General features: G+C 37.8%; 1 protein-coding gene across 1 annotated transcript in view; it reads right to left on the reverse strand.

Annotated features, from left to right (window-relative positions):
* FAM83B (family with sequence similarity 83 member B) overlaps nt 1–25,496 on the reverse strand; it is a gene marked incomplete at both ends in the record, with an annotated part of 45,074 nt that extends 19,578 nt beyond the window's left edge. The window contains one exon of the mRNA XM_082049284.1: nt 25,053–25,496. Coding sequence (XP_081905410.1) covers nt 25,053–25,496 — 444 coding nt within the window. The remainder of the gene's footprint in view (nt 1–25,052) is intronic.
* Between the last annotated feature and the right edge of the window lie 1,257 nt (nt 25,497–26,753).

Raw genomic sequence — 26,753 nt, forward strand, 5'->3', positions numbered from 1 at the left:
GGAACCATAAGAGAGACAAATTTTGTGATCCATACAGATAGCCTTCCCACTGGTAAGCTATGTAACATGACCCACAAATTATTGTAGGGTTTTTTAATTATGTTATGCTGTTGTTTATGATTGAGGGTCTGGATTCAGTTTATGATTGCAGCAATTCATATTAGCGGCATCCTAATAACTCAGCTGATATCTACACTTTACAGCACTGTTGCTAACACCAGGGTGCTCTTAAGATGATAGTTCATTAGTTTTGTATTAATTTTCGAAATTAAACACAACCCTGAAATGCTTTGCACAACACATCCTTCCATTGCAAAACATACTTTGAAACCATTGTGAGTTGCACCCGAATATCTCAGGCAACCTTCGGGCTGACCGAATTGCTAAGCTCCCCCTGTAGCAAGTATAACACATCCAAAGTCGTGAGATTAAGTGCCAAGGAGAGGTATAATGGGGGAGTCCTCCTCTATAAACAGTCTAGATACAATAATACAAATAGTAATCAAACATCTGAGTATGATCCATTCTTGTACAAGTACTGTAGTAATGTAGTGGAACAAATACTCAGATGATTTACACTTATGCAACCTCCATGAAGTTAATGCCATTACTTATAGTAAATTATCACCAAAATTGGCTTCCTGACATCATATTTAACTTATTTAACTTGGCTCTGCGTTCAGAGAGCAATAGACCATAACCACACAGTGTACTTCGAGATGTTCTTCCATTATTGCATTCTTTAAAAGCAATTTAATTAACTGCAGGGTGAAGTCTGGCACTTTACCATAATAGGCAACAACACCACCTCAGAGGAAGCTGTCCTAGCCCTCACTATCCTCTTTTCCTCCTGCTGCTTGAAAAGCATGTTTCTGACATCAATTCTGAAAACACACAAAATGTACAACTCAGAACAGAATATGTCTCCTGTTCTGATCACCAAGCCTCAGTTCATCATGTCACATACTACCTACACAAAGTAAGTATTTTAAGGTGAAAACTAAGTTTAAACGGAATAAAAATTAACTTCAACATGTACATCGTCAGTCTTCAAAAACCACAACAGTTTCTCTCTGTAACAGGATGTTAGATATGCTCAACATCAATGAAAATTCATAAAGAAGAGTCACTATCCAGAAAACAAAAGGTAAACTACTCTTGTAGAAATCTCCTGCAAAACAATATGGAAAACCAATGCAAAATATTCTCAGAAGATTATGAATGCAAACAACCACATAAATCACTATTTAAATGGTTTAACTGTGTTTAACTGTGTAGCCCACATGGTGAAAACTCATCTCTTCTGCCCAAAACATGTAAGAAAGACGTGTGGTCAGGGAACTTTCTAGCTCTCAATAAGGGGGAAAAATGTTCTGATTCTGGCAGCAAAGAATGATATGGCAGTGAAAACAGCAGCTCTGAAGAAGGGTGGGATTTAACTTTGAAATAAATACACTGGGAAAATTAATTTTGTACAATGTACCATCTTATTCTTACTACCTGACAATTTTGCCATTTGCCCAATTTGGCAACTTCTGTGCAGCTTACCGTGTCTCTAAAAAAGTGGATCAGAAGCTCAGGATTAGCTCTTCCACAAATGAAGCTAAAGCCAACCCAAAAGTTCTCTGAAGTGCAGATAAGATTGTTTTCTCTGAAAAATGAATGTACAGTAGCCTTCTGTATTATCTTTCAGAAAGCTATTGCAGACTGAGCTAGCACGTCACACGTACTGCCTTAAAATTACACCCTCAGTGTTACCTCTCCAAATTTATGCAACTGGAAATTTTACAGGTAAGTATCTTGCAAAACATATGGGAGTGAGCTACATTAATTCTATAAATGTGATCTGTATCTATGGGTTTGGTAGTTGTTATTCTGGCTGAAGGATTAGTAAGAACTCAGTTTGAGCAGACCGAATTAGAGGAGATACCACCTCGCTGTGGCCGGCTGTAGAGGCAATAATTCCTCTGAAGCTTTGCTTCCGCACATGCAGAATTGAGTTTCAACAAGTCACAGAGATGAGAGGAGGGAAGGGGATATTCTGGGGATTCTTCATGGGGACTTTCCAATAAGCATTTAGAAACCTAACCCTTGGAAGAAAGGAAAGAGCAAAAATACTCTCCAAAGAAACAGCTGTTGCTCAGAGACTGGCACACCTCAAACAAGAAAAGATTTACCTAAATCTGCAAAGAATCGTCATGAATGATTAAAACAACAAGCACTGATGAACACCTTCCTTTCTCTTTGCAATGCTCCCACCAATAACTAAACCATTTTGTCTTAAACAAGCAAGCTGTGTCCTGTCAGTGCGAACAGAAGGGAGCAGAGGTCCTACAGAGAAGCACATGAGGCAGCAGAGAAAATCCTTGGCATGATGGAGGGAGCATGTTTGGGAGCTTACTCTGCCCTTTCTTCTCTTGCCATTAATGTCATTGCTTTATTCTCAGTGCCATGTGTGCTGCAGCTGGTTGGGTGGCAGGATTTTAATATTTGTATTTAGCTCTTCAGAATTCAGTTGCTATTTTGGGAAGCTGCCAAGCTTTTCCTGAGGAAAGCAAACAGAAAAGAAATGCCAGGTTTTTTGTCAGCTTACAACTCAGCTATACCAGAGTGGAAATTCATGACAAAAATAAAAGGTACTTCTCTAGCCTCTGGCTTTCTCTATGATGAATTTCAAAGGCTCGCTGCTTCACAAAATTATTTTTTATTTAAAAGATTACTAACAGCTTTAATATGTGGGTTCTCACCAGATCCCTTAATATTTAAGGAATGTTCAGGCTACTTGAATTAATACTGTAATGCTGGACTTTTTATTTTAAATTTGTTTGTAAGTAGAAGTACTTGTTTATTCATGTGTGCATTACTTATGAATGCTCCAAAACAAACAATGCGCAACCATGTGATAAGCCTCCATTATTTTCTTAAAAAGTGCCAATAGCAATTAGAAGTAAGCTCTTCATAAATTTTGCTTTTTGATTTGCTGTGCAGGACTGAAAACATCATAGGACAGCCTCAGAGACCAGCTTCAGTTTGAAGACTTCTGCCAAACAATTGCAGTACTAGTAAGAGCAGCAGACGCTCCTAGCTGGCTTCCACCTGGCCAAGGGAAGTATGAGTTGACTACCGTGTGGTGAAGAACTTTTTCAAAACTTGAAAGTAAGAATGGCTGTCTTGCCTTGCCATACATAACTAGGAACATGGGAAAAAGCCATCGTAACCTCTGGGGTGCAGGGGGGTGGGAAATGCAAAGGGACATTAACATTTTTTAAATGTACTAATATTGTCCACTCAAATTGCTCCTGCTTACAAATATTCTTCATGCCAAGGTAGACTAGACAGGATGCCAACATTTCTGAGGGGTCTTTCTGAGATTTCCTTCAAGAAATATTAAAATAATTTGCTTCTTATCAAAGAGTCAAAGTAAATGTCCGAGATTTCAGCTAATCTGGATAAAAATTCTTGAAAAGATGTTGGGTTTTTTGCCACCTTTAAGAGTATATTTTGGTGGGGTTTCTCAGACTGGGAATGGATGAATTTCGAGTCAGTCTGCTTTCTTACTGCTCCACTCAGTTTCCTCAAGAATCCTGTATAAACACATTGTCAACGCTGAAACTCACTTCCTGAGAATTTACATATTTTAAACCACGAGACAATGTATAGAAAACCACAACATTAGTGAACATTTACAGGCTGTGGAGTTTAAACTATAAAATGAAGCAACATTTATTTAAAGGAGACAACTTTGTTGGCATTTGTTAATTAGACGTTTGGAAACAATGAAAGATTCTCGTAGTCAAAGGAATATTTAGAAGAATAAGAGATGATTCAGACACACTTTTCTAGAGTGGGAAGAAAAAATTTTGCTTTTGAGTTTGATTATACAGGAGCTGTGCACTGTTTGTCATCTTTGAGACCTGAATAGTAAACACGTTTCTGAAATGAAATTAAATGGGAAGAGTCAAATATATATAATATTAATACTTTACAAATAAATGACATATTTAAAATATCCTGCACTGAGTTCAATGCTTCTGCTAGAACATATATATTTCAGACAAAAAAAAATCCAATAAAACATAACGGTATTGTTCAGTTGTATAATACTGCTTGAAATCACTTGTCGTCACTTACAGGAATGAGTATGTACTACCAAGTACATTGCACATGTAAGAAAATAGTCAAAAAAGAAAGGCAGGGACATAAGACAGAGGAGACCCTGGAATTAATGGAGGTACATGAAAATCAGTGTTTCAAAACCTCCCCTACTTCATGGTACAGCAAAGGCAATACTAAAATGGAGAGGGCAGTCCTCAACAGAGGCTCCTGTTAGTTTTTGGAAATAAGTGGGATAATCTTGTATTTGCAATAGTCCATTGCAACAGAGTAGTATTTTTTACAAGACTGCCATTAGCAGACCTGACAGAATTCCCTGCTCTGATGGTGGCCATTTTTAATTAAACTTTTGAGTATCGGGGAAATCATGTTTATGTCTAATATTAAAAAAACAGCTTGATGACCAAGCTGGCTGCTCAGCCTGCCTTCTGAAAGGAAAACCAACACAAAAATCACTGAATAAAGGCTAATCATATATTTAAGGAAGGGCAAGTGGTAAAAAAATATATATTTTCAAATATTGCTTACTTCATCCTTTTTCAAGATTACAGCTTTTATATTCAAGTTCCTACATGTGATTAAGAGTCATTAATAGACACATGAGGTGCAGACACTTAAGGACTGATTAATGGCCAGCTGTTTACACCAGTTGTCCTGTGAAAACATTTTAATCGCATATGAGTATTTCTAGTAGCTTGTAGGACTCCATCATATTAAAGATGTTCATATTATTGTCACAAAAGTGCATGCAAAATCACTATAATTTACCGATCCTTATCCCTTCCCTCCTTTCTTCCCTTTTTCTTCCCGCCTCCCTCTTTTCCTTCTCCCCCTTCACTCCCTTAATTCTTTCATTCTCCCTTCCTCTGCCTCCCGTCTTCCTTCAAGAACTTCAAACTCAGTTAAATTTGAGACTGGAAAAAAAAAAATAATGATTTTGGATACTGAATGTGGGCTTAAAACGGGTTCTTAAGCATTTTATGCAAACTTTAAAATACGTCACTCTTTATTACATATTTTATGACCATATTGTTATGATAGTCATAATAAAGCTTTTGGTTCTTGCTACAGATGTTATATACTTCACTGCCACTAATTTCAAACCGAATTCTGTTTAAGAAGCTCAATTCAATATGGTCATATTCTAATATGGTCAGAGTAAACAAGAAACATACAGAATCCAGGCTGTTTAAAATTACTGATCACAGGTCAGAGATGGGTCAGTATGAAGGAAATCCAACGATCCTCCTGTATATATAGAAGAGGAGGAACAATGAGAAGTTTCCTCAATGTTTATCACAGACAAATTCTCTGTTCACATCATATGTATCTTTAATTTTTTTTCCAGTTCAACTACATGGCAAAATGCATTTATAAGTAAAAATACCATGCCTGGAAAAATGCCTATATTTATGTTGCTAAAAAAAGTAGCAGAAATTATGTCAGATCACTATTCTGCAATATGTATTACAGACATCATGTTTGCCTGCGTATGTCCGTATAGTGTATAATTACATCTGGACGCCAAGTAAACAACCCAACCAGATGACTGTAATTATTTATTTTTTTAAACAAGGTGCCACTTGAGCAGGAACCTTCACTGATACTCAGAAGCAGCGGGTTACACTACCTGCGTATAGAGCAGCTACAGCTAATGGTGCAACATGTTGCTAATGACTGCATGCTGGCAGGCTGCATTTCAATTTCACCTATTTTAAAGACAGGTTGTGAAACTAATTAATTAATTATTCTCTGCAAATTATGTTGAGATCCTCAGGTGAAATCCATTACCTTGGCATGCTAGATTATTTATTACAGATTAGGTGAAAAAGGAAAAAATAATTGCCGACTAGTCTGAAAGCAGCAGAATGTCCTAAAGATCAGAAAAGATTAATCTAGTTAATATGTAATTATGTGAAGCTTTTCAGGAAGAAAACAAATTCAAATTTTTATGCACATTACCATGTGGAGCAAGATGGCTGAAAGAGTAGAAAAGCAATTAAAAAACCCTTGCTCAAATCTCCTGTGAAGCAAACTGAAATGAAGCAGATAAGTAATTCTACAATTCTTGTAGACCCCAGTGGAGTGGATAGTGAATTGGAACTAAATAAGGTAGTAAACAATATTTAATTCCTGGATCAAGTACAACATAAAAAAAACCCACCAAAAAACAGAAAGCAAAACAAAACAGAAAAACCCACCAAAACCAAAGCCTAAAACAAACAAACAAAAAGAGAGGAATTACAAGTTAAATTATTACTAGTTGGAAGAGGTACAATTTCAGTCATTATACTATGCTTTAAAATATTGTATTTTTTTAAAAAAAATTCAATTTTAAAGCCTTCTAAAAGCTTTTTAAGATAAACCTCACAGTTCTTGTTCAAAGGTGAATCTTACATATATAGTAAGACATTTGGGAGAGTAGCAAGTCAGTGGATATTAAAGGAAATTAATAGAAACAAGTTTAAAAAATGAAAATAAACATTTATTTCTTATTTCTTTCTGCCAAGTTTTTTGCTAAACTGATGTTTTAGTCTCTACGTGAGCTGAATTTTTAATAACCAGTTTTGTCAGACAGCAACAAGCCATACAGCTTAATAATGATCTTGGTGACGCTTTATTTTTTTGTACATGCAGTTAGCATCAGCTTTCACTGATCTCCATACAGCTCCTCAACAAGGCCACAAGTGAAGTATTAATTCATCATTTGCAATTAGATAACGCAATTATGCAAAATCACAGAAAGATTATTTGGTCTTTGTGATAAAGTCAGATCAGATAATCATAATAATTGCTATCTAGTAGTCTTTCCATTTAAATGTAAAAATTTATTAGTAATGTTTAAAAGTTTATTCAGTATATTGATAATATTTTCTTGAATCAGAGTCCTAGGCCACCCCCAGGATGCCTCTGGGGAGGAGCAGACACAGGGCCAGGCTGCAGGACAGAGTTCTGCGATCCAGACTCCATTGCCTCAGCCACAGATGGGCACTGCCATCCCGTGCTCATGCTGCTCCGCTCTTGCTTCTCATCTTCACAAGGATAATGCAAAGCCCTCATTCATGAATGAATAAAATGAACAGCTATTCAAATAAATGAGTTATCAGCATGCAAGTAACCGAACTCTTTATACTCAACTGAGCTAGTGACCAACATGGTACCTTAATAGGGTTTTATTAATGGTTTGAAGGGAAACATGTTATCACAGGTCTTCCATTGTACAACCTCATGTATGTGAGATCATTAATTACCCTTTCTACAAAATATTCCTCCTGACGTGCATCACATGGCAGTTCACACACACACAACCCATCTGGGTAATGATAATCAGAGATGTAATCATGAAGCCTGCTGCACATCTGCAAGAAATGCAAAGACCCCACTAGGGCAAGGGAGTCTCTTCCAGAACATCACAGCAGGCACCCTGATTTAAGAAAGGAGGAAGAAAAGTGGCCTGTAAATAATGGGGTCAGACTTTTTAGCAGGGCCTGTTACGACAGGACAAGGGGTAACGGCTTTAAACTAAAAGACAGGAGATTCAGGCTTGACATGAGGAAGAAAATTTTTACAATAAGGGTGGTAAAACACTGGCATAAGTTGCCCAGAGAGGTGGTAGATGCTCCATCCCTGGAGACATTCAAAGCCAGGTCGGATGGGGCTCTGAACAACCTGATCTGGTTGAAGATGTCCCTGCTTATTGCAGGGGATTAGACTAACTTGACTTTTGAAGGTCCCTTCCAACCCAAACTATTCCATGATTCTATGCTGAAAAGAAAATGAGCCTCACAGGCACCCACTGCAGCTCTTCAGTCGCTTTCTTTGAGAGGTTCTCTGTTTGTGCCAGTGAGGCCCTTGCAGCCACAAAACATTCCCATGTTGAATAAATGTATACCTCGGGGTATACACTGTAACAAATGTGAGGAGATGAAAATTCACTAGTTTTGCTATTAAAAACAGAACCTGTCTAATCGTAAGGAACAAGAGGTAGAAACACCACTGACCAAACTACTCATGGGCTTATATTAAGCCACACTCTGTTGGAAAATTTGCTCTTGAAAAATGTGCCAAGCATGCTAATAGCTTAATATAGTGTATGACTTGAGTTCCTTGAAATAAGGATGGAGATGAGAACTTGCAATACCTCTGTGGAGTAGAAGTGAAAATTTTATTCCAAGAACACTTTGGAAAACAACTGCCTTTAGATGCAAACTAGCACCTTTCAAATAAGCATTTGCTCTTATGAAGTACCTCTCTAATCTCAGGAAAGATCTCCCCTTGGGTAACCTGCCCAGTCCAAATTCCTGCCAGTAAAGCTCTCTGTACCAGACTGTGCATGTGTGCTCACCTAGAAACCATGTCTGCTGTAACGCAGTGGGTACACGTGCATGTAGAGGATTGCACACATTTATATGCGCATTGACTGGAAAAGAAGTATTTACCTCCTTCCTTTAGATAAAAAAAAATTCAAACCATTGACAAAAGTGTGGAAAAAACAGCATTTGTTTCAGATGTAATAACAGGATGGCTTTCACCCTTTTTTCTTGCTCACTTAAAAATGTGTCCAGCTTTTGCTGTTCTTCAGAGTCTCTCCTTGTCATTCTGAACCTGTTCACAGATGTCGGTGCAGTTCGCACTCACTAGAGAGATGAGATGCACCCGTCAGGAAGGAATTTTTCAGGGAGTTTATAACTTTTGGTCAACTGTGACCAGTAGTTGCTAATTAAAAGACACTCCAGTCTCTTATCAATCATATAAAATATAATATACATTATCCTAATTGACATGGGAACTATTTTTGCAATGAAACAAGAGTCAGGTATGCGACAGATAAGACTTTCATGACATCTACGTGGGTGACAGAACATTACTGAAATGCAACCTAAACTAGAAAGTGTACTTCGAATGAACATGAAAAAAGATGTTTTCTTGTTTCTCACAGCCACACAGAGGAATACTGTGAGAAAAGGTAACAGCAGAACACGGGCAGATATTGGAGAAGCAAACAACTCTTTGCCTTGTATTTGCATATGACTGAAATATTTCTGCTTGAACACTCACTTGTCCCATCAACAAAAACAAACATACACATAAAAAAGTTTTAAACCATTAGAACCATTAGTCCAAGAAAGTGGACTCCAGCTTAAGCTCTTGCAACTGTGTTCACTACCCCTAATACATGAGGACTCCAAATTACATATGTCTTCACACAACTCTCTGAGCTAAGGTTTATATTTATAGAGGAGGAGCCTGTGTCCTAAGAGGAATTTGTGTACAAGTCTTCCAAGTCCTAAACCCAATGCTTTTAATCACAACACTTATAACCAGCAAAAATAAAAGGATACAAAGAATAACGTTATTTTTTTAAAGGATGTAAAAGGTCTTTGAATTTATACAAATGCATGGAACTAGAAAAGCATGTGAATCACTCAAAAAAAAAGAGCATTTCATCTAGTTTAAAACTTACTGAAGCCTGCCACTTCTCTGTCATAAAAGACTTGGAAAAATAATCAGAAAAAAAAAAAGAAAAGAAAGGCAGCTTTTTGAATTGCTCTTTCATGACTTACAATAACACTTCAGTATATATGGAAAACTTTTAATATGAAAGCACAAACCATTTCATAAATGTGGGAATAATATTATTACATCTATTTTTATCTGGGAAACTGAAAATATATAGGGTGTGTGCACGTGCTTGTCACACCGCTCTCCTGCTCAGGGACATCTGAGTCAGCCCATCGCTAATTAGTTTTGTGACTGGAAACAGTCTAGTCAGGCTGATGTGATGCTTTGGGAAGGTGAAGACACCCTGCTGCTTGTCAGTCTCCTCGCTGCACTTTATCCTGCCATGCGAACAAATCCTCAGAGGCTAATGCCCTGTATTTACAGAGACGCTGAGCGTCCCAAAGTCCCTCTGAAAGCAATCCCTGCAGCTACTCAGCAGCCTGAGCTGAGCCTCACCCTCCAGTCCCACATTTAAAATTCTCTGCACCTTCTCTTTTGGCTGACTGTCATGTTGAGTGATGAGATACACAAGCAGGAAGTTCAGGCTGCCTTGGTCTGGTCATGGGCTTCTTCAAGTAAATTCCATCATTTAGAGAAAAGTGATGGTACAAAAAAAAAAAAAAATCTGATCTCCTGAACAATTACGAATTAGTTACCCAGACGTGCTGACTGTAAGGCTAGCACCCAAGTGTTTTAAGGTCAGATTTATTCTTAGTAGCAGCTCTTTGAAGATGCAACAGTGCCAGACTTGTGTTGTGCAGGGACTCAGATTTCATTATCATAATGGTCCCTTCTGGCACCAAAATCTGTGAATCTCTTGGTTTTATTAACCTCAGCTGATTTTGCAGTCTGGAAATGGCTGCAAAGATGAAAAGAGAGGGTCCACAAATCTGATAACAAGCTATGAGTTTTTAAAGGATACAAATATTGATTATTGTTTGCCCAGTCATTTTCCAAATTAATTTCCAATGAAATTAATTAGAAAACTCTATTTCAAATGGAAAGCAATGCCAGTGCCCATGGAGAGGACAGGCAAACACAGAACAAGCAGCAGCATGAAATCAAGAAGACGACTGATTTATACAAAAAAAATCATATTCATTAAAATATCAGAATTGCAGCTAGTCTTTGGGGAGGGGGGAAAGATCACAGCTACATGAACGAGCTGAAAACTAAAGCCTTGTTGCTGGGATTTTGAGGGGAACAAACCTGTAGTGTGGGGAGTGTGACTGGATGCAGTGCTGAAGGTTCGTTCTCTTCAAAATCCCAGGCACAAAGCACCCAAGAGCATGCAAAAACTGCAAATGAAACACTGAGGAACATTTGGCAACTTGAAAACAAATGAAACATTTAATGTGAGATTTTCTTGGTTTTGTGGTTCAGGGAAAATTTGAGAAAGGAAGGAAAAAGAGTGTATAGTATTAACATTAAAATCCGTCCTGGACAACGTGCAGACCTTCAGGAGCCAAGGACAACTTCGAAATCAATTAAAAATATCCTAAGTGAAATGCCATTCTCAGTTTTCCTAATGTGTTAATTTAGTTAAATATGTTAATAGTTAACATGAAAGAATGTTCACATACATATATTCATAGGTATTTTGCATTTCAGCCTATGTGGTACAACATTTACTGTGGCAGCTTCTGACAGCAAACTTTTCAGTGAAATTCCAGTGTGTGTGTGCATATTTATTCCTATAAATATAATGTAACCTGTTTACACAGATAATTTGAAAAGTATTTAATGTCACTTTTTCCCTTTTTTATAAGTAAATAGAATTCCCCTATTGGGTTTATATAGTTTATAGTAACAAGACTGACCGACCATGTTGCTTTACGTTTTACTATTTCAAGCTAAAATCCCATCCAGAGCCACAGAGAAGCAATTTAACACCAAAACCAGAACAGATCAATGCCTGTCACTTACATTGCAATTGTTATGGACTTTATTCAGAGCTAATAAAAAATTTATATACTATGATGGGAAAATATAATTCAGCATATTTTTTAGTTTAACTCAGCAGTATAGGATTTAGAGAAAATGGAAGAATTTAGTAAAAAAAAAAAAAAAAAAAGAAATACAGTCCAAGATCATTTTTAATTTATATGTTAAGATACATACCATATTTTTTTAAATTTTCCTCCCTAGGGAAATAACTCAAAGCTTGGTCAAAGCGATTTTTTTGCATGATTTCCAAACAGAAGAATATTTAGTGTAATTATCAGTAACATCTCCACTGTTCACAGAACTATGTTAGGACAGCAATGATAGGTCAGCAATGCCTCCAACAGGCACCAAAATGGTTTTTTGTATTTCTGTGCCTAAACTTTGTGACACACATTCAGCCAAGACTGGTCAAAGAGTTGGACAAAATTTAGATCTCTTAAGGAAGAACTTGAACTGAGGTCCATTTCCTTTTGCATTCATTAAACTGTGAATCCCCATAGAAACTGTATGAAAACAAGCAGTTTTTAGTAAGTTCCACTTGTGTTTTTAAAACTAGAAACTCTCTGTGAACATCAGGGTGAACTGAAATATAGCCAACAATATTCTTGTTACTTCTGAGTATCTTTAAAATGAGACAGAGATATTTCTGTATTTGGAATTAAATTGCCACACTTTTATTTCTAATTCAGTGTAGATTTTCACATTGTATAATGCTATATAACTGTGCTGCTAAAATGTTTCAGTCAATGTACTTTGCTGGAAATCCCCCAAAAAATCTTCAAACATCTGGCTTTTTGTGTTCTTCTCAAACTAATCACATCCTATGGAAAAAAAATCTGTCAAAGATAATCTTTTACTTCTGATTTCAAATATACTACTCAGGCTGGTAACTTCAATGTCTGCACTGAAGTACTATTGTTACAAATTTCAGCTATTAGATCTTTTCTGTTTTCTAAATAACTGTATTTTTGTTACACATAGTCTACTACCTTAAACACAGAGAGCTGGGTTAGGCACTAGAGAGTAACAGATTACATTGAAATGCTTTCTTCTTTAACTTCTTATCTCAAGAGGGACTACTTTGTATAATTAAATGCAGTGAGTCACCTCCTGAGATCGTATAAGCAATGTTTCTCCACAGAATTTAGCAGATGATGAAATTCTGATCCCTAGGATTTTTTGAAACACCACTAACAAAATTCAAAATAATTATGCCTATCTATGTACACACAATTTTGTATCAGCATAATTGTCCAAGAGACAATTTCTCAAGGTGTTTTGTTTTGTTGTTGTTGGTTGGGTTTTTTTTGTTTATATTTGTATGTGTGTGTGTTTGGTTGGTTGTTAATTAGTTTTTGTTTGTTTGTTTTTATTTAAGAATATGCAGCACTTAAAAAACAAAGTCCATCAAATATTTTGGACAGCTCTACCATAATAACAAAATTCCAGACGTTCACTTCTTACCGGTTTTTTTTCATTTTTCTTGCTTGCATGTCAGCATACATGAGAAAGCGCATGTGTGCTTTTAATACATATTTTGCAATCATTTCTAAAGCCTTAGGAGTACAAATTGAGAAATTTCTCTATGGAGTTTTCCTGGCAGTGTATTTGAGCTCAGTAAGCACATGTAATGTGGCAGAAGATAATGAAGCCTCTATCGCCGGTACAAACTCTCAAAGTTTGCTAGCAGAGAACTTCATCATTTTGGTTCAGGCCATTTGTACAAAGTTAGAGGGAAAAAAAAAAGTTATTTGATAGACATTCTAGATCAGCAAAAACTATTCTTACTGTTTATGCATCAACATGATAAATTAGTTTTGTTCTTGAATTTCTTGTTAAGGAACCAGCCTGTCTTCCATATGTATGTCCATTCCTTTGGGTTAGACTTCTGTGGGACCTGAGCTTGCATGGGCATGCTGGGGTCAGTAAATGAGAACTGAGTGCTGGAGTAGCATCCTAGGAAGGGAAAACCTTCCACCAATTTCACTGCCTTGCTTGAGTTTCAGATACTCAGTTCTTCAACACAGTTTTTCTTCTGAATTAAAAAAATTACAGGAGTCTGCTTGGACACGTTATACTTTTTTTAGTTGCTCGCAGTGGATGGAGATACATGCTCATTTTGTACTACAAGTTTACCACGGCAGGATTTAAGAGAAAGCGATAATTTAAATATTTAAAATCAGATTTTTAACGATACATGGTCAGAACCCTAGGTGTCAATCCCGCAAACATATATGTATGTTAATTTAATGGAACCTCTTGTGTACAGATAGTATAGTATTTAAATCCTCTCAAAATTAGGGATCTAATTTTGTTTCAAGAAGCAAAAAAAAGCATCTTCTTTGAACAAGTAATATTTTTTCCTCTCTCTGCCCCTTACTAAATACCTATGAAATTTCTTTTCAAGTTTTATTAATGCATTGTTTGACAAAATTAGATGAAAATCAGTTGTGTATGCAAGTAATTTTTATAATTAAATAGGCTATTGGAATTTCTGATACATTAATGCTCTACGTCTAACCGTCATCCTTGTTGCCAAGAGTTCAATTTATTGCAAAAAATACAGAGGGCAAATCAGACATTTCTATTCAGAAAATATACCTCCTCCAACATTTAATCAGAAACCTGCCAATAAAATTGAGCTATTTGACTTGCAGTTCAAAAGCATTGCTGTATTTCTTATATCATGACTATGGTTTACCACTTCTTACTGGGAGAGATAAGGAAAAGATTCAAACTCCCCACTGCAAGCACTGGCTTCAGGTGTGCTGACTGGCACCCTCCAAAGCATTCATGTTTCTTTATGACCTATGAGGGAGCTCACATTCCCATATCACACCAGGCACTGCATCCAAGAAAGATGCTGAAAGTACCTAAAGCAGGCAGTAAATACCTCTGGCTGAGGTGCACAGTATCACAGAATGTTCGGGATTGGAAGGGACCTTGAAAGATCATCTAGTCCAATCCTCCTGTGGGAGCAGGAACACCTAGATGGGGTTACACAGGAAGGTGTCCAGGTGGGTTTTGAATGTCTCCAGAGAAGGAGACTCCACAACCCCCTGGGCAGCCTGTTCCAGTGCTCCGTCACCCTCACTGTGAAGAAGTTTCTTCTCATATTTAAGTGCAACCTCCTGTGTTCCAGTTTGTATTTGTGCCCCTTGGTTGTCACCGAGAAGAGCCTGGCTCCATCCTCGTGATACTCACCCTTTATATATTTATAAACATTAATGAGGTCACCCCTCAGTCTCCTCCAAGCTAAAGAGACCCAGCTCCCTCAGCCTTTCCTCGTAAGGGAGATGCTCCACTCCCTTAATCATCTTCGTAGCTCTGCACTGGACTCTCTCAAGCAGTTCCGTGTCCTTCTTGAACTGAGGGGCCCAGAACTGGAAACAGCACATATTTTCCTTCCTTTTTACTCCTCCAAAAAGCATGCAGACCCCTGGCCTTGCAAGGCTCTGACGTTCACACAGAAGAGTTTCCTGGAGTCTCAAGAGCCCATTGCAAAGACACTGCTTAACTCCTCTGAGCTTCAAGTCAAAGCACTGAGACCTTTCTTGGGACAGAAATCCTGTAACAGGAAATTGTAATCCTGTATCACAGCACTTCAGATCTGGACTGCACTTCCATCATTAAATTCAACTTATGCGTAAGAAATCAAATAATCTTGTTAATTAGATTTCTGGTGCAAGTGTCTTTCTGTCAGCAAGCCTAGAAATTGTGAATGAAATAGATAATGATATTACTGAAAAAAATAACTATTACAGCTACTGTGTAAGTAACTATTTCTGCATTATTTAATGCCTGTCAATCATGTAATATGTCAGCCTAGTAAACACAGAGCACTAAGACATGAAATAAGGAGATATAGCAAACAAATAAACAAATAGAAGGATCATTCATAATTCACGGTTTCATCTCTATGCTTAATTTTTTCACTTCAAAAGTATCTCCTTTCACCGAAATATTTTTGTTACATTGTAAAGCAGCTTTCTGTAGATTTGTAACAGTACATACTACTGAAAGAGCTGGATCCGTTGATGGCTGATATGTTTAGGCCCATCCTCAGCAAAGACAGGTTACAGATCTCTATCAACCAGACACTGTGCAGCCACATATACCTGTCTATTATTTAAAAGAAACCCACACCCTTGACAGTGACTTTTCAGGCAATTATTACATGCCTGCGCTAATCCACTATCAGGCAGTGCCAAGAAATTATCAGACATTATCTGTCATGCTGGATGGAGATCTGGCTGCTTTGACAGGCGGTATCCTGCTGGCATTTGAGGGAAATAAGATTTGCTGACTGACACTGTCACTTCTGTTCGCTGCCTCTGATGGCTCTGATCAGGAGGCACAGCTCACTAGCAGTGAATTCTGCACAGCTTAAAAAGGGCTGTCCCTTGGTGGGCATTTCTTGAGAAAGGTCCAGAGAATCAGCAGGCACTTACTCTTCTTATGTGCTGGTTATTTCATCTCATCCTCATTTTTATTTCTGGCTTATTGAGCATCAAAAGCCTAGCAGGAAAACACTAACTACAATACCATCTGTGGGCTGATGCCACTCAGATTCACCTGAATTAGAATGTGTTGTCTAGTGCTTTACCTAGTGCTTAAACCATAATAAAGGGAGCTTATTGCGCTGAAGTGCAGCCTGTTTGGCAAAAAGTGCCTGCAGCTCCAGGAAACAGCATGAAAATAAGGGTGAGATGTTATATCTGCTGTTGTTTGAACTGAAGGCACACCCATTTGTCTACCTGAACGCACAATCCTGTGCTACTCTTTTAGCCTGATTGCAAGTGGATGAAGCAGATATCAAAGTTTTCTTTTCATCTCTATGAGATTCGGTGCATAACTTCTCATATTACCCTATCACTCAGCTTCATCTTCTTCAACACGGTTGCTGGCAGAAGTGAAAAGGCCTGAGGAGATCTGGTGCTGCAGTTAGCAAAAAACCCTGGATGAAAGACGCAGCACAGAACTTTTCTGAAGGCAGCTTCATGCCCACACACCTTGCTGAGGAGAGCAGGGGTCAGCGTGGAACCTGGTGTTGAGGAATCTTGTTCTGGTTCCCTCGGGTCTTACAGCCAGGCAGTCAGTGCAAGCACTCCAGACCAAGAGACAGAACTGGTTAGGATAATCTGCTCTTAACTAAGGTATGAGAACACCCTGTGTATGTCATGAAGATACACCCTCTTTATCTGAAGATAAGAAAGGACTTTATGCTTTTACAAATATTTCTGAAAAGTAAGCACTATAAAGCTATAGTCATATACAAATGCAAACTTTTTTCTGAGAAGTACTGATGTTCCTCAGAAATCAGTTTTCATAACTATAACACTAAACGCACGACTATGATTTTTATCAACTAAAACCACAAAGACGAGAAAATAAAAACTTGTTATCTGGTCTCTACTTTCTCTGAGTACTGTTTGCTAACATAAGTACTCCAAGGCTTTTGGTTCAGAATTGTATCTCTTTTTAAATCATGATATATACTAACTTAATGCTTTGTGGCTCAGTGTTCTCATCTGTAAAACTGCACACACTTTGGTCATATTCTTTGATGATAAAGGATAAAGGAGAGTATGTAATTTCTGAAGCTACTGTTTATAATGCAGTAGTGGTATGTCTGTACTGGCTGGCACTGATCAGGAAGACCAAAACACCAGAAAACTATATGATATACAGACACGCAACAAAACATAATGTTTCCAGCTTAAGAAAACAAACACCCAGGATATCGGAAAAGATCACAGAATCACAGAATGTTAGGGATTGGAAGGGGCCTCAAAAGATCATCTGGTTCAATCCCCCTGTCAGAGCAGGAACACCTAGATGAGGCTACAAGATCATAGAATCATAGAATCATAGAATCGACTGGGTCAGAGATCATCAAGTCCAACCCTTGGTCCAACTCCAGTCCATTTACTAGATCATGGCACTAAGTGCCATGTCCAATCTCAGTTTAAAAACCTCCAGGGACGGTGAGTCCACCACCTCCCTGGGCAGCCATTCCAATGCCTGACCACTCTCTCTGTAAAGAATTTCTTTCTAATATCTAGCCTAAATTTCCCCTGGCAGAGTTTAAGCCCATGTCCCCTTGTCCTATTGCTAACTGCCTGGGAGAAGAGACCATGATGTCAAACAAAGGCAAGGAAAGCAAAGATGGCTAGTTTGGTTGCTTTCACTTCTATATTTGTAATGCGAATAACACTACAGTAAATTCAACTGGCTTACTGATCAGTGGACCATATACTGAAAAATTATTCACTTTGTTGATCAAGGAAGCCATGGGTTTGTCTTTCAATTATTTATTTTGAACAGCTCTATTGAGGTGAGTCATTTTATGATGTCTGCAGATCCTACTATAAAGTATTCAGCTCAATGCCAGTTACACCCTGTTATTGTTTTGATGGCCATCATTTCTTTCCTCTCTAAGATAAATCAGGGTAGGATTTTTAAGAGTAAACACCCTTGGAGGTCTCAGGCATGCAGACACCATTTTTGAAAATGCAGACCTTAACTTTTATTGTACAGAATAGCACCTCTTTATTAGAAAATGGTTATAGACATACTTTATCAACAGGCTAAATGGAAAGGCGTGATCGCACTGGTATCAAAGGCAAGGTCTGCACTTCTTTTAAAGAGGTAAATACCAAAGTGTACTTTGACTCCTCTACCATCTGCGCTGGAATACATGCAGTACTCCTCTGGGAAAATAATACAGTGAATTGTCCTGAAATAATTACAAGTGAGGTAGATACTTGTACTCAGATCTGATATATGAGGAAAATTAATACACATAACTCGGTGGCATTCAATCCCGCTCCTTCCAAACAGGAGATTGGGAAATTCTGAAATGGCAGCTCTCCTTGGATTTTTGTGCTTTTTGTTTTGCTCCATGTCAGCAGTTCTCCACTTTCCATGTAGTTTCTATCATACTGTTTTACACAAATACTGCTGCAGTATTGCAAGTGTCTGTGCACCAAGCTATGCTCACGTATAGTAAAATATTTTAGTTTCCAAATTCTGATTACATGACAAACAAATTTAAAGTTTAAGATCACCCAAAATGTGTCGCCCACCCCCAGAGCATCACTGGCTATGTTGGAAAGCTACTAGAGATCAAAAGCTATGCTAAAACTGCAAGAGATCAAAAACGGCCTATGGCAATATGAATATGAGGTGATTAAGCCTGTAGTTCTTCAGGCAAGATTGTTCCTTGGCTGAAAAAAATAATAGGAAAACTCAGATCTCCTGAGGATAGGAATTCAGAGGAATGAAAATAGTACTTCAACATTATCAGGTTTTGTTTTTGACAAGCAAGTAAAGGAGAGGGATGAAACCCAAGTACACTGGACTGGGCACTGAAAGAAGCATTCTGCCAGGGCAAAATTATTTTAAACCAATGAGTTTGTATTTGTAGCATATTTTTGCCTACAGTCACCTCAGCACATTGTAGTACAAAGTTATTTTGGAATATGATAAAGAATATTTTAATCTACTGAATGTGCAAAAAGTGTAATTGACTTTTTAACAGCACTTTTGTTTTAACTGACAAAGACTTATGTCAATGAGAGAAAAGATTTTAATGAAAAAATATTGCTACAAAGCATATGTGTATGCATACTTCCTATATACATGTGAATGAGACAGACATTAATAAACACATACAGCTTCCTGCAAGATCTGGCCTCTCATTTTCCATATTATATTTTTAAATCTATCATGGATGTGTGATATTTTGATAGCGCATCAGCACAGTTGTGACATTAAAATAGCAATACCTATAAATTAGGTAATTCTATCTTTTAATATGAGTACTGATGACCTCTAAATAGTCTTGTAAACCTTTGACCTGATGGAAACCTGTGAGTTAAAATCCTGCATAACTGATTAAAAATTACTTCATCAGATTCCCACTCCCCAGGCTCACCTTACCTTGCTTTTCAGTTTTAGGTCCTTCCCACCCAACAGGGAAGGCTATCAGGAAAAATTGTTGGTATTATGTGTAGAGCAACTATGTACAAGAAATGTATTTCACACAAGTCCCAAGCATTCCAGATTATAAAAGTGCTTGCAGACATGTCCCATGGCCGGCCGCCCCCTGTCTGCATTATGAGTGCTCTGCTGTGACTGTGCTGCGACTGCCCTTACGGGATGGCAGAGGGAGCAGGGGACAGACAAGTGAAATAATGTAAGGACTCTAAAGGTAAATCTGAGCAGATAAAATACTTGAAATGACTATGTGTTGTGAGCACACAACAACAAATTGATACCAAGTCACACAACAATAGCATCAAGAGCAAGACACATGTCCTGTTCTAATGCATGGCATGTGCCCTGTGATTAGAAAAGCTGGGATGTGACTTCACTGTCTGTAATCTATCAAAAGCTAAAAGTCATGTTTCGCCTGGAAACTCCACGCATGACTGCCATGCTGGTTTTCAACCATCAGGAAGTCATTTCACAGAAAGTGGCTAGAAGTGAATGGTAAATGTACCCTTCAGCACAGCAGCTGAACCAAAAAGCACCTGCTGAAATACTGGCGGGGTAGAATTTTTTGGCAGGAAAATGTTGCCTATACATCTTCAGCTGAGAACTGAGTCTTTCTATGTGTTACACTCAGCTTAAAATATATCCATTGTTTATCAGACACTCTACAGACCATATAGAAAACTTTTAAGTGGGATCACTATTGCATTTATCTAGTCCCTTTCCATGAATTAAGCAGATTGCTGTAGCTTTTATGAACAAAAAAAAAGGCAGCCCCTCTCCCTCGTCTGCTTGGACTGCTGCAATTAATGAGCTCAGATAAGCATTGCCAAAAACTTGATACATTACTGTTATTCCAGTCTGTGTTCAAATTATATTTAAAATAGTTTGTTGAGAATATTGTTGAGAGAGTGAAAAAAGATTGCTCAACACACCCATATTCTACAAATTTCTTTCTATATAGAAACATCACTCTTCATGCAGGCATGCAGAGAATTTGATTTTCTTTCACACTAGACTGCAGCCAGAACTAGATCATTATTACTGCATTATACACATGACAAAATGAGATCACTAGTGAATAATCATTTTTTCTGTAATAAACAACCTTTCGTTCTCTCCTGAAACAAAACAAAAAGGAAAAAAAAAACTCACCCAAACTAGAAGAAAATATTTTCCTTTTTATACAATTGTAAAATGAGTCAACTGTTTTTGTTTATTTGCCTAGGTCCACTGCTCTAGAAGATAACACAAGCATCAGATTTTCTGCATAGTTTCTCTCTCAAAAGAATTCAGTCCTTTTTGACTTACTAAAGGTCTACCTACAGTGGGTTCAGCAAGACCTAAAAACAAATTACACTTGTTTACAGTGTAACTTAATTCTTTCACAAGGATCCAAGTTTTGCAATAATTTCTCACATTAAAAAGCGCAATCATGAGTAATTCTGCAAAAACAACTGTCTTTTTTGTGTTTCCAAAATGATAACAAGCTAACCATCTAAAGTTCTGATTACAAATAAGATTTTTAAAAGTCTCACAACTATCACTGATTTTATGAAGCCAAGTTTAAGACTGCTAATCTATTTGAATAAAACAAAATCAGTGAAAAGTATTGCATGTTTGTCAAATAGCATGCAACTTCTTACATTCCATCAGAAATTCCCTGAAGTATGTCAGGGAAGTCTTTCAGTATTTCCTGGCTTGTGCTGCAAACCAATAATCCTTGGGTTGTCTAAACAATGCGGTTCTTTAAAAAACATGTTTGAATTCTCTCCAGGAAGAGCTGGTCCTTATGTGGATATCAATCCGAAAGACTCAGAGCTTTGCATTCTCTTTAAAACTATGTAGGAATGTCTCAGTGGTGGAGAGAGGAATCCAGTTAATGAAGTAAGAGAAAAACACACTGCCAGAAGGACCCTTTGGTGCTCTGTCCTGCCCCTTCCCTGTTGCCTCACCCTGTCAATCATGCCTGAGAAGACAGCACGAGCTGTTTCTTGTACACATTTACAAGCTTCATAACTGACAGTTTTGAGGCAACTCTTATGAAAAGTCACAGAGGGAAAGGATACTTAATTATCGAAGTCTGTGTGCTACTTGATATAATAGTAAGAAAAGGAAGTTTCACATTAACCTGATGCAGATGAGTAATCTTCTTGATACTATTTCCCAGATGAATAATCTTCTCAGAAAAAACTGCTAAACATTATCAGTTGTGGTTCAGACAGCCAAGCGGGATGAGTCAGGCTGTAGGAGCACCTCAAGCTTCAGAGAAGCCGGAAACCTGCCAGTGATTAAAGGTAGAAGCCTCCAAAACACACAAGAAATAAGGCTACTGGCTTGTTTGCAAAAGTCCGTCCATCATTAAGGTCAGACAGACCTTGCAGTGCTTTTTCCCTGCATGGTTATATCAACATCTGAAAAAGACTCTTGTCTCCCCAGTTGACACAGTCACGCCAAACAACCTCCTTGTATGAACACAGGTTATGTTGACAGAAGAGCGTGGCTGGCAACCGTATCATTTGGAGATGAGGTTTAGTTATACCAACAGTAAACCCATTTTGTTGACATGTTAGGTTTGACCTAAGGCACTCTGCTAACATCACACCTATCCCACAGGAGTGCTCTAGTGTAGACGAATGTAATGCCATCTTATTTATGATACAGTTCTTCTACTCTAATATAAGAAACATATATCACAAGAATGGATTCGTGTCCTTAAAATGGTTAAAATCTATGATTTAATAATATTGATCTTTTTCTGTAAGAAAAACTCTATTGTTATATCGACTGTACTTACCATGAAGGTGACGTATAATTTTTATGAATATTATGCATTTACACAAGATTTTCTTACGACACTTTTTCATAGTCACTGTTTTTAGTCTAGTGTAGCTAAGCCTTAAAAAGTATTTTCCTCTTTCATCAGGAAAAATCACTGTCAGCAAGCAAGTTGCTTAATGTTGTTTACAACACGTATTCTTAAGGTCAAAATTAACATATGTAATAGTCATTTTAACAACTGACACTGTGATGCATCAAGCATGAAAGAGGTCAAGAGTAAGTCTACTAATGTCATCTTAACCTTACGTATCTCCAAATATACAAAAGAAGCTAGGTTTCAATTGGCTCAGTCTCCTTCATGAATATTTGGGCTAGTATACACACATAAATACAAATCGAATGGGTTCCTTCATGTGATGAATCAGTGCAGAAAAATTCTCTGCTTGCCCTTGTAGAAGCTGGTTTCCTACTGCACTGAGTGTTCGGGTAGCACAGGGAAATCAGTGCCTGAACTCAGGCACTCATGTTTAGTGCTTAAAGTTTGGTGGTATGAATATGCTCACCTCCGACTGTCTCTTTATGTTCCCACAGAAGTCTGCTGAAATTCCCATAGATTTTGCTTAGAGCTGTATTGGTTTAATGCGATTTGCTGAAGAACTTGTTTATTCTTTACAGGTTTCTGTTTTTCATGTGTAACCTTTTCCTATTTCCTTTGAATATTCTCATAAGACTACACATCTCGACTACTACATAACAAAAAACCTTGTTTAGTATAACTACATTTTTATATGTGGCTTAGGAGAAGTAGGTTAGCCTGTTTACAATGTGTTTGCCTGCTGTAAGCATGTTTTAAATACCTTGATTTACCTTACTTAGAAATCCTTTAAACTTTTCTATACATCTGCAGACAGAAGAGGCTGAACAACACTATGTCTTTTAGATTTAATTGCTGCTTCCTGAAGCAACCAAACCATATCACTGTATCAAAAGTGTTATGGTTGTTGCTGTTGAGGTTGTTCTGATCAACTAAACAAACCTTTCATCTGTGAGATTTGACAGTGACACATACATAACATCCTCTTTATAGGAGCACCACAAGCACATTAGAGAGCCAAAACACTATGCACTCAACCCTTTTTCCAAAGAGGGGAAAGAATCACACCTAATTTTTCTCCATAGCTGCATTCAGAGGAGGGATACTCCTTAAAATAGCATTTCACAAGGCAGCACCACCAGCTAAGAGAACTGTCGGAAAGGGACTGGGCTGCATGCAGCCAGCCAGATAGGCATAAAAAGCGTGGGAACTAACTGGAAACAGCCTTTCTTCATGGCATTTCGAGACCTTGCAGCAAAACTGAACTAGTCTTGGCAATAGAGTTAACTGTGGTTTTGTGTTTTCCCTTAGACTAGATACACTGGTAGCTCAGGAGCTGAAGTTGAAAAAGATCACGGAGTATCTTGGGCATGTCACAGTCAAGTCTTTCTACATACAAAAGCAGAAAATACCATATCTGCCTCTGAAAGGGACAAAGAGGGAGAGAAGTAGTTAATTCTCCTCTTCCTTGAGTATACAATCATTCTAGACTGTAAACTGCAGGATAAAAGGCCTAGTGATAACTCTGTTATGGCAACAAATCATATGCTTTATCTAAATAGAGGAGAGACATTGTAAAAGAGACGTTGTCCTCCCCTTCCCTGCCCCTTTCAGTTCATTTCTATTGCACACATTTACACGTACGTTTCAGCCACTGAAGTGTTTATGGATGCACTGGAGCTAGAGTCCGTCCTACTGATTAAAAACCTGGAGGGTCACACAGAACCCAATTTATTTCATGGGGAAGAAAGGGGAGGATGATGTACTTGCCAGAAATACTTCTGAAACCTGATCACATCTGTTTAAAAAGGTAACATGGCCCAGGGTCAAGCAGATCTGCAAGCTTGGTGTTTCTTTAAAATCGACACTGGCAAGCAAAAGGTGGTTTGTGCATACAGCACCCTGCCGCTGAGGTGGAAGCCAGGTGTGCCTTAGGAAACTCAATATGTAAGTGCCCCTAAGTGGAGACAAGTACCTTTGGAGAAGCGTCCACATTTCTTATGAATTAGTCATGAGTCAGAAATGAAGGTAAGGTACCCAACTAAGACCTATTTCCTTGTTGCCTAAACATTTTGTTTTCTTCTGAGCTCTCTTTAATACTTTCTGACTAATTTCTGCAAGGACAGTTGGCATGGAAAATCACAACACCTGGGACTCTCAAGGTACACAAATCAGATGTACACCAAGGTGTTATTTTCTTATAACAACTGGCTACCATATCAAACTGATGCATGTTCCCACTGACGGACATGAGAAACCTTATGATACATCCTGAAGTTATATAGAATTGTATCACTTGAGGTATATTCAGCTGAGGTCAAAGAAAAGGTGCACTGATTATCTACAAATTTCTCGTGAACTGGCCAGCATTACAGTAAAATAGTAATTATGCTTCATTAATCCCTCCAATTAATCCCTGATCCCTTGTAAATAAGGTTAATAGTATTGGTGCATGTGCTACTACGGGACCAACCTCAGTCTGGGTAAACCTTTCCATTTTAATTGTTAGCAGCCAGACTGTTTTCTTCCTGACAGAAAAAAAAAAAAGCCTCTAATAAAACACCAACTACATTATTATTGCCATTTTTTTCCCCTTAATATTATTTTTCATGTTTACCTTTCTTGCATCTCGTATCAGCTTCCGAATAGTTTCCTTTATGGTGTAAGGCTGTGCTCGTGGAGGATGAAAAAGCAGATCAATATTCGTGCCACCAGAAATTCCAGGCATCAGGTAGGGCCAGCCTAAGTCAAGGTTTGGAGCTTCCACATCTGATTCAATGGGCCAGTAGGTTCCCGAGGAAGAGGTGTCATCAATGGCATGGTTAGAGGAATAAACTGTGTTTTGGGGAAGTTTGTGAACATTGTTCAAAATATAATCAATTTCCTCATCCGCTAGGAACTCTGAACATCTCTCCTTGGAAAGAAATTCTTTGTAGGCTTCTAAACCTCCTTCAATTAGAGCATCAATAGCTACTCGGTACCATTCTTTGTAGTGAGGTTCAATATAGTTGTCTGATCTGCATTCATCATGTAAAGACGATAGCAAAGATGAAGTTTCCATTTTCACATATATTTTGCATAAAGTCTCTTAAACTTCCATTTGTGAGCTGACGAAATGTATCTGTAATGAGAGAAAATTGAAAAAAAAAAAAAAACAAATACCAACAATTAGAATGTTTCTAGAGATCTATGACATATACACACATACTATTCAAAATAATTTTCTGGTAACGTTGCTTTAAGTTTTTCTAGCACCTTCCAAGAATTCAAAAATATTTTTAAAAGGCTCGGGGACTAATATTGCCAAATGAATGTTAAAGAGCTAGACAAAGAGCTTCTTCTACATAAGGCAAAACTAAACACATAATTAAATGATTTGATGAAGTTCTTACATTAAAAGCTACAGCAGAGCTCATAATACACTGAAGATCTCTACCAGTAACACCAATACGTACCCAACACGTGTTCCAATATGCTACCATAGGTTGTTTCAAAACTCTTTACAACTGACAGGGTTCAGAGAAACACTTCAGAAAGCAATTATATTTCCTACTTTTTGATGCATTAATCTTTCTCTTCAACTCATTCCTTTTCTCTGGCTTCTTTGAAGCCACAGTCATTCAGGTCCTTCTCCTTATCTCTCTGTTCTCCCATGTTGATCTAATCCATCTGTTGCTCCCAAGCAGAACCAGCCTACCTCATTTCAGTGAGTTATGAGGAACTCCAGAAAGATTTCTCCTCCCACATCTGGGATCAAACTCTGAATCAGCAATCTGATGTCTAGTTTCCACCCTTTTCATTCCTTCTGCCAAAAGGAGCGGCTGCTTTAATCTTACCTTTTTATTTTTTTTTTCCAAAACATTAATAATAAGTTGTTTACTGCTGATGATTTATAAATTCATTCTTACCATCTTCTTATTTCATTTAGCAAAAGCTGAGCGTGTTGGTTCCTGCTGCAACAACTTGGGATTTAAGGTAGAGAGAGGACAAATGGCCAATGTTTCTTCCTTCACGTCTGTGCAACCCTACAGGACTCCAGCAACTCCACCATTCGCCTGAAACCTAAACTGCAATGAACTTCTGCAGTGGGCAGGTAAGCCACAAAAAATAACAAAAAGGGTGGTGGGGGACGGATTTTCATGAGAGTGTCGGTGTAAAATAGAAAGATGATACATGGTAGCAGTGTTTAATCTGTCAGGTCTACTGCATGAAGCTTCAGACAGCAGAAGTAGGACGGACATCCAAGGAAGGCAGAACAGTTACAAAATGCATACACAAAGTATATCTTGAAAGTTTCCCTACAAGCCAAATTAATAGC

Source organism: Streptopelia decaocto, assembly GCF_964273445.1.
Source record: "Streptopelia decaocto genome assembly, chromosome: 3".
Classification (NCBI taxonomy): Eukaryota; Metazoa; Chordata; class Aves; order Columbiformes; family Columbidae; genus Streptopelia; species Streptopelia decaocto.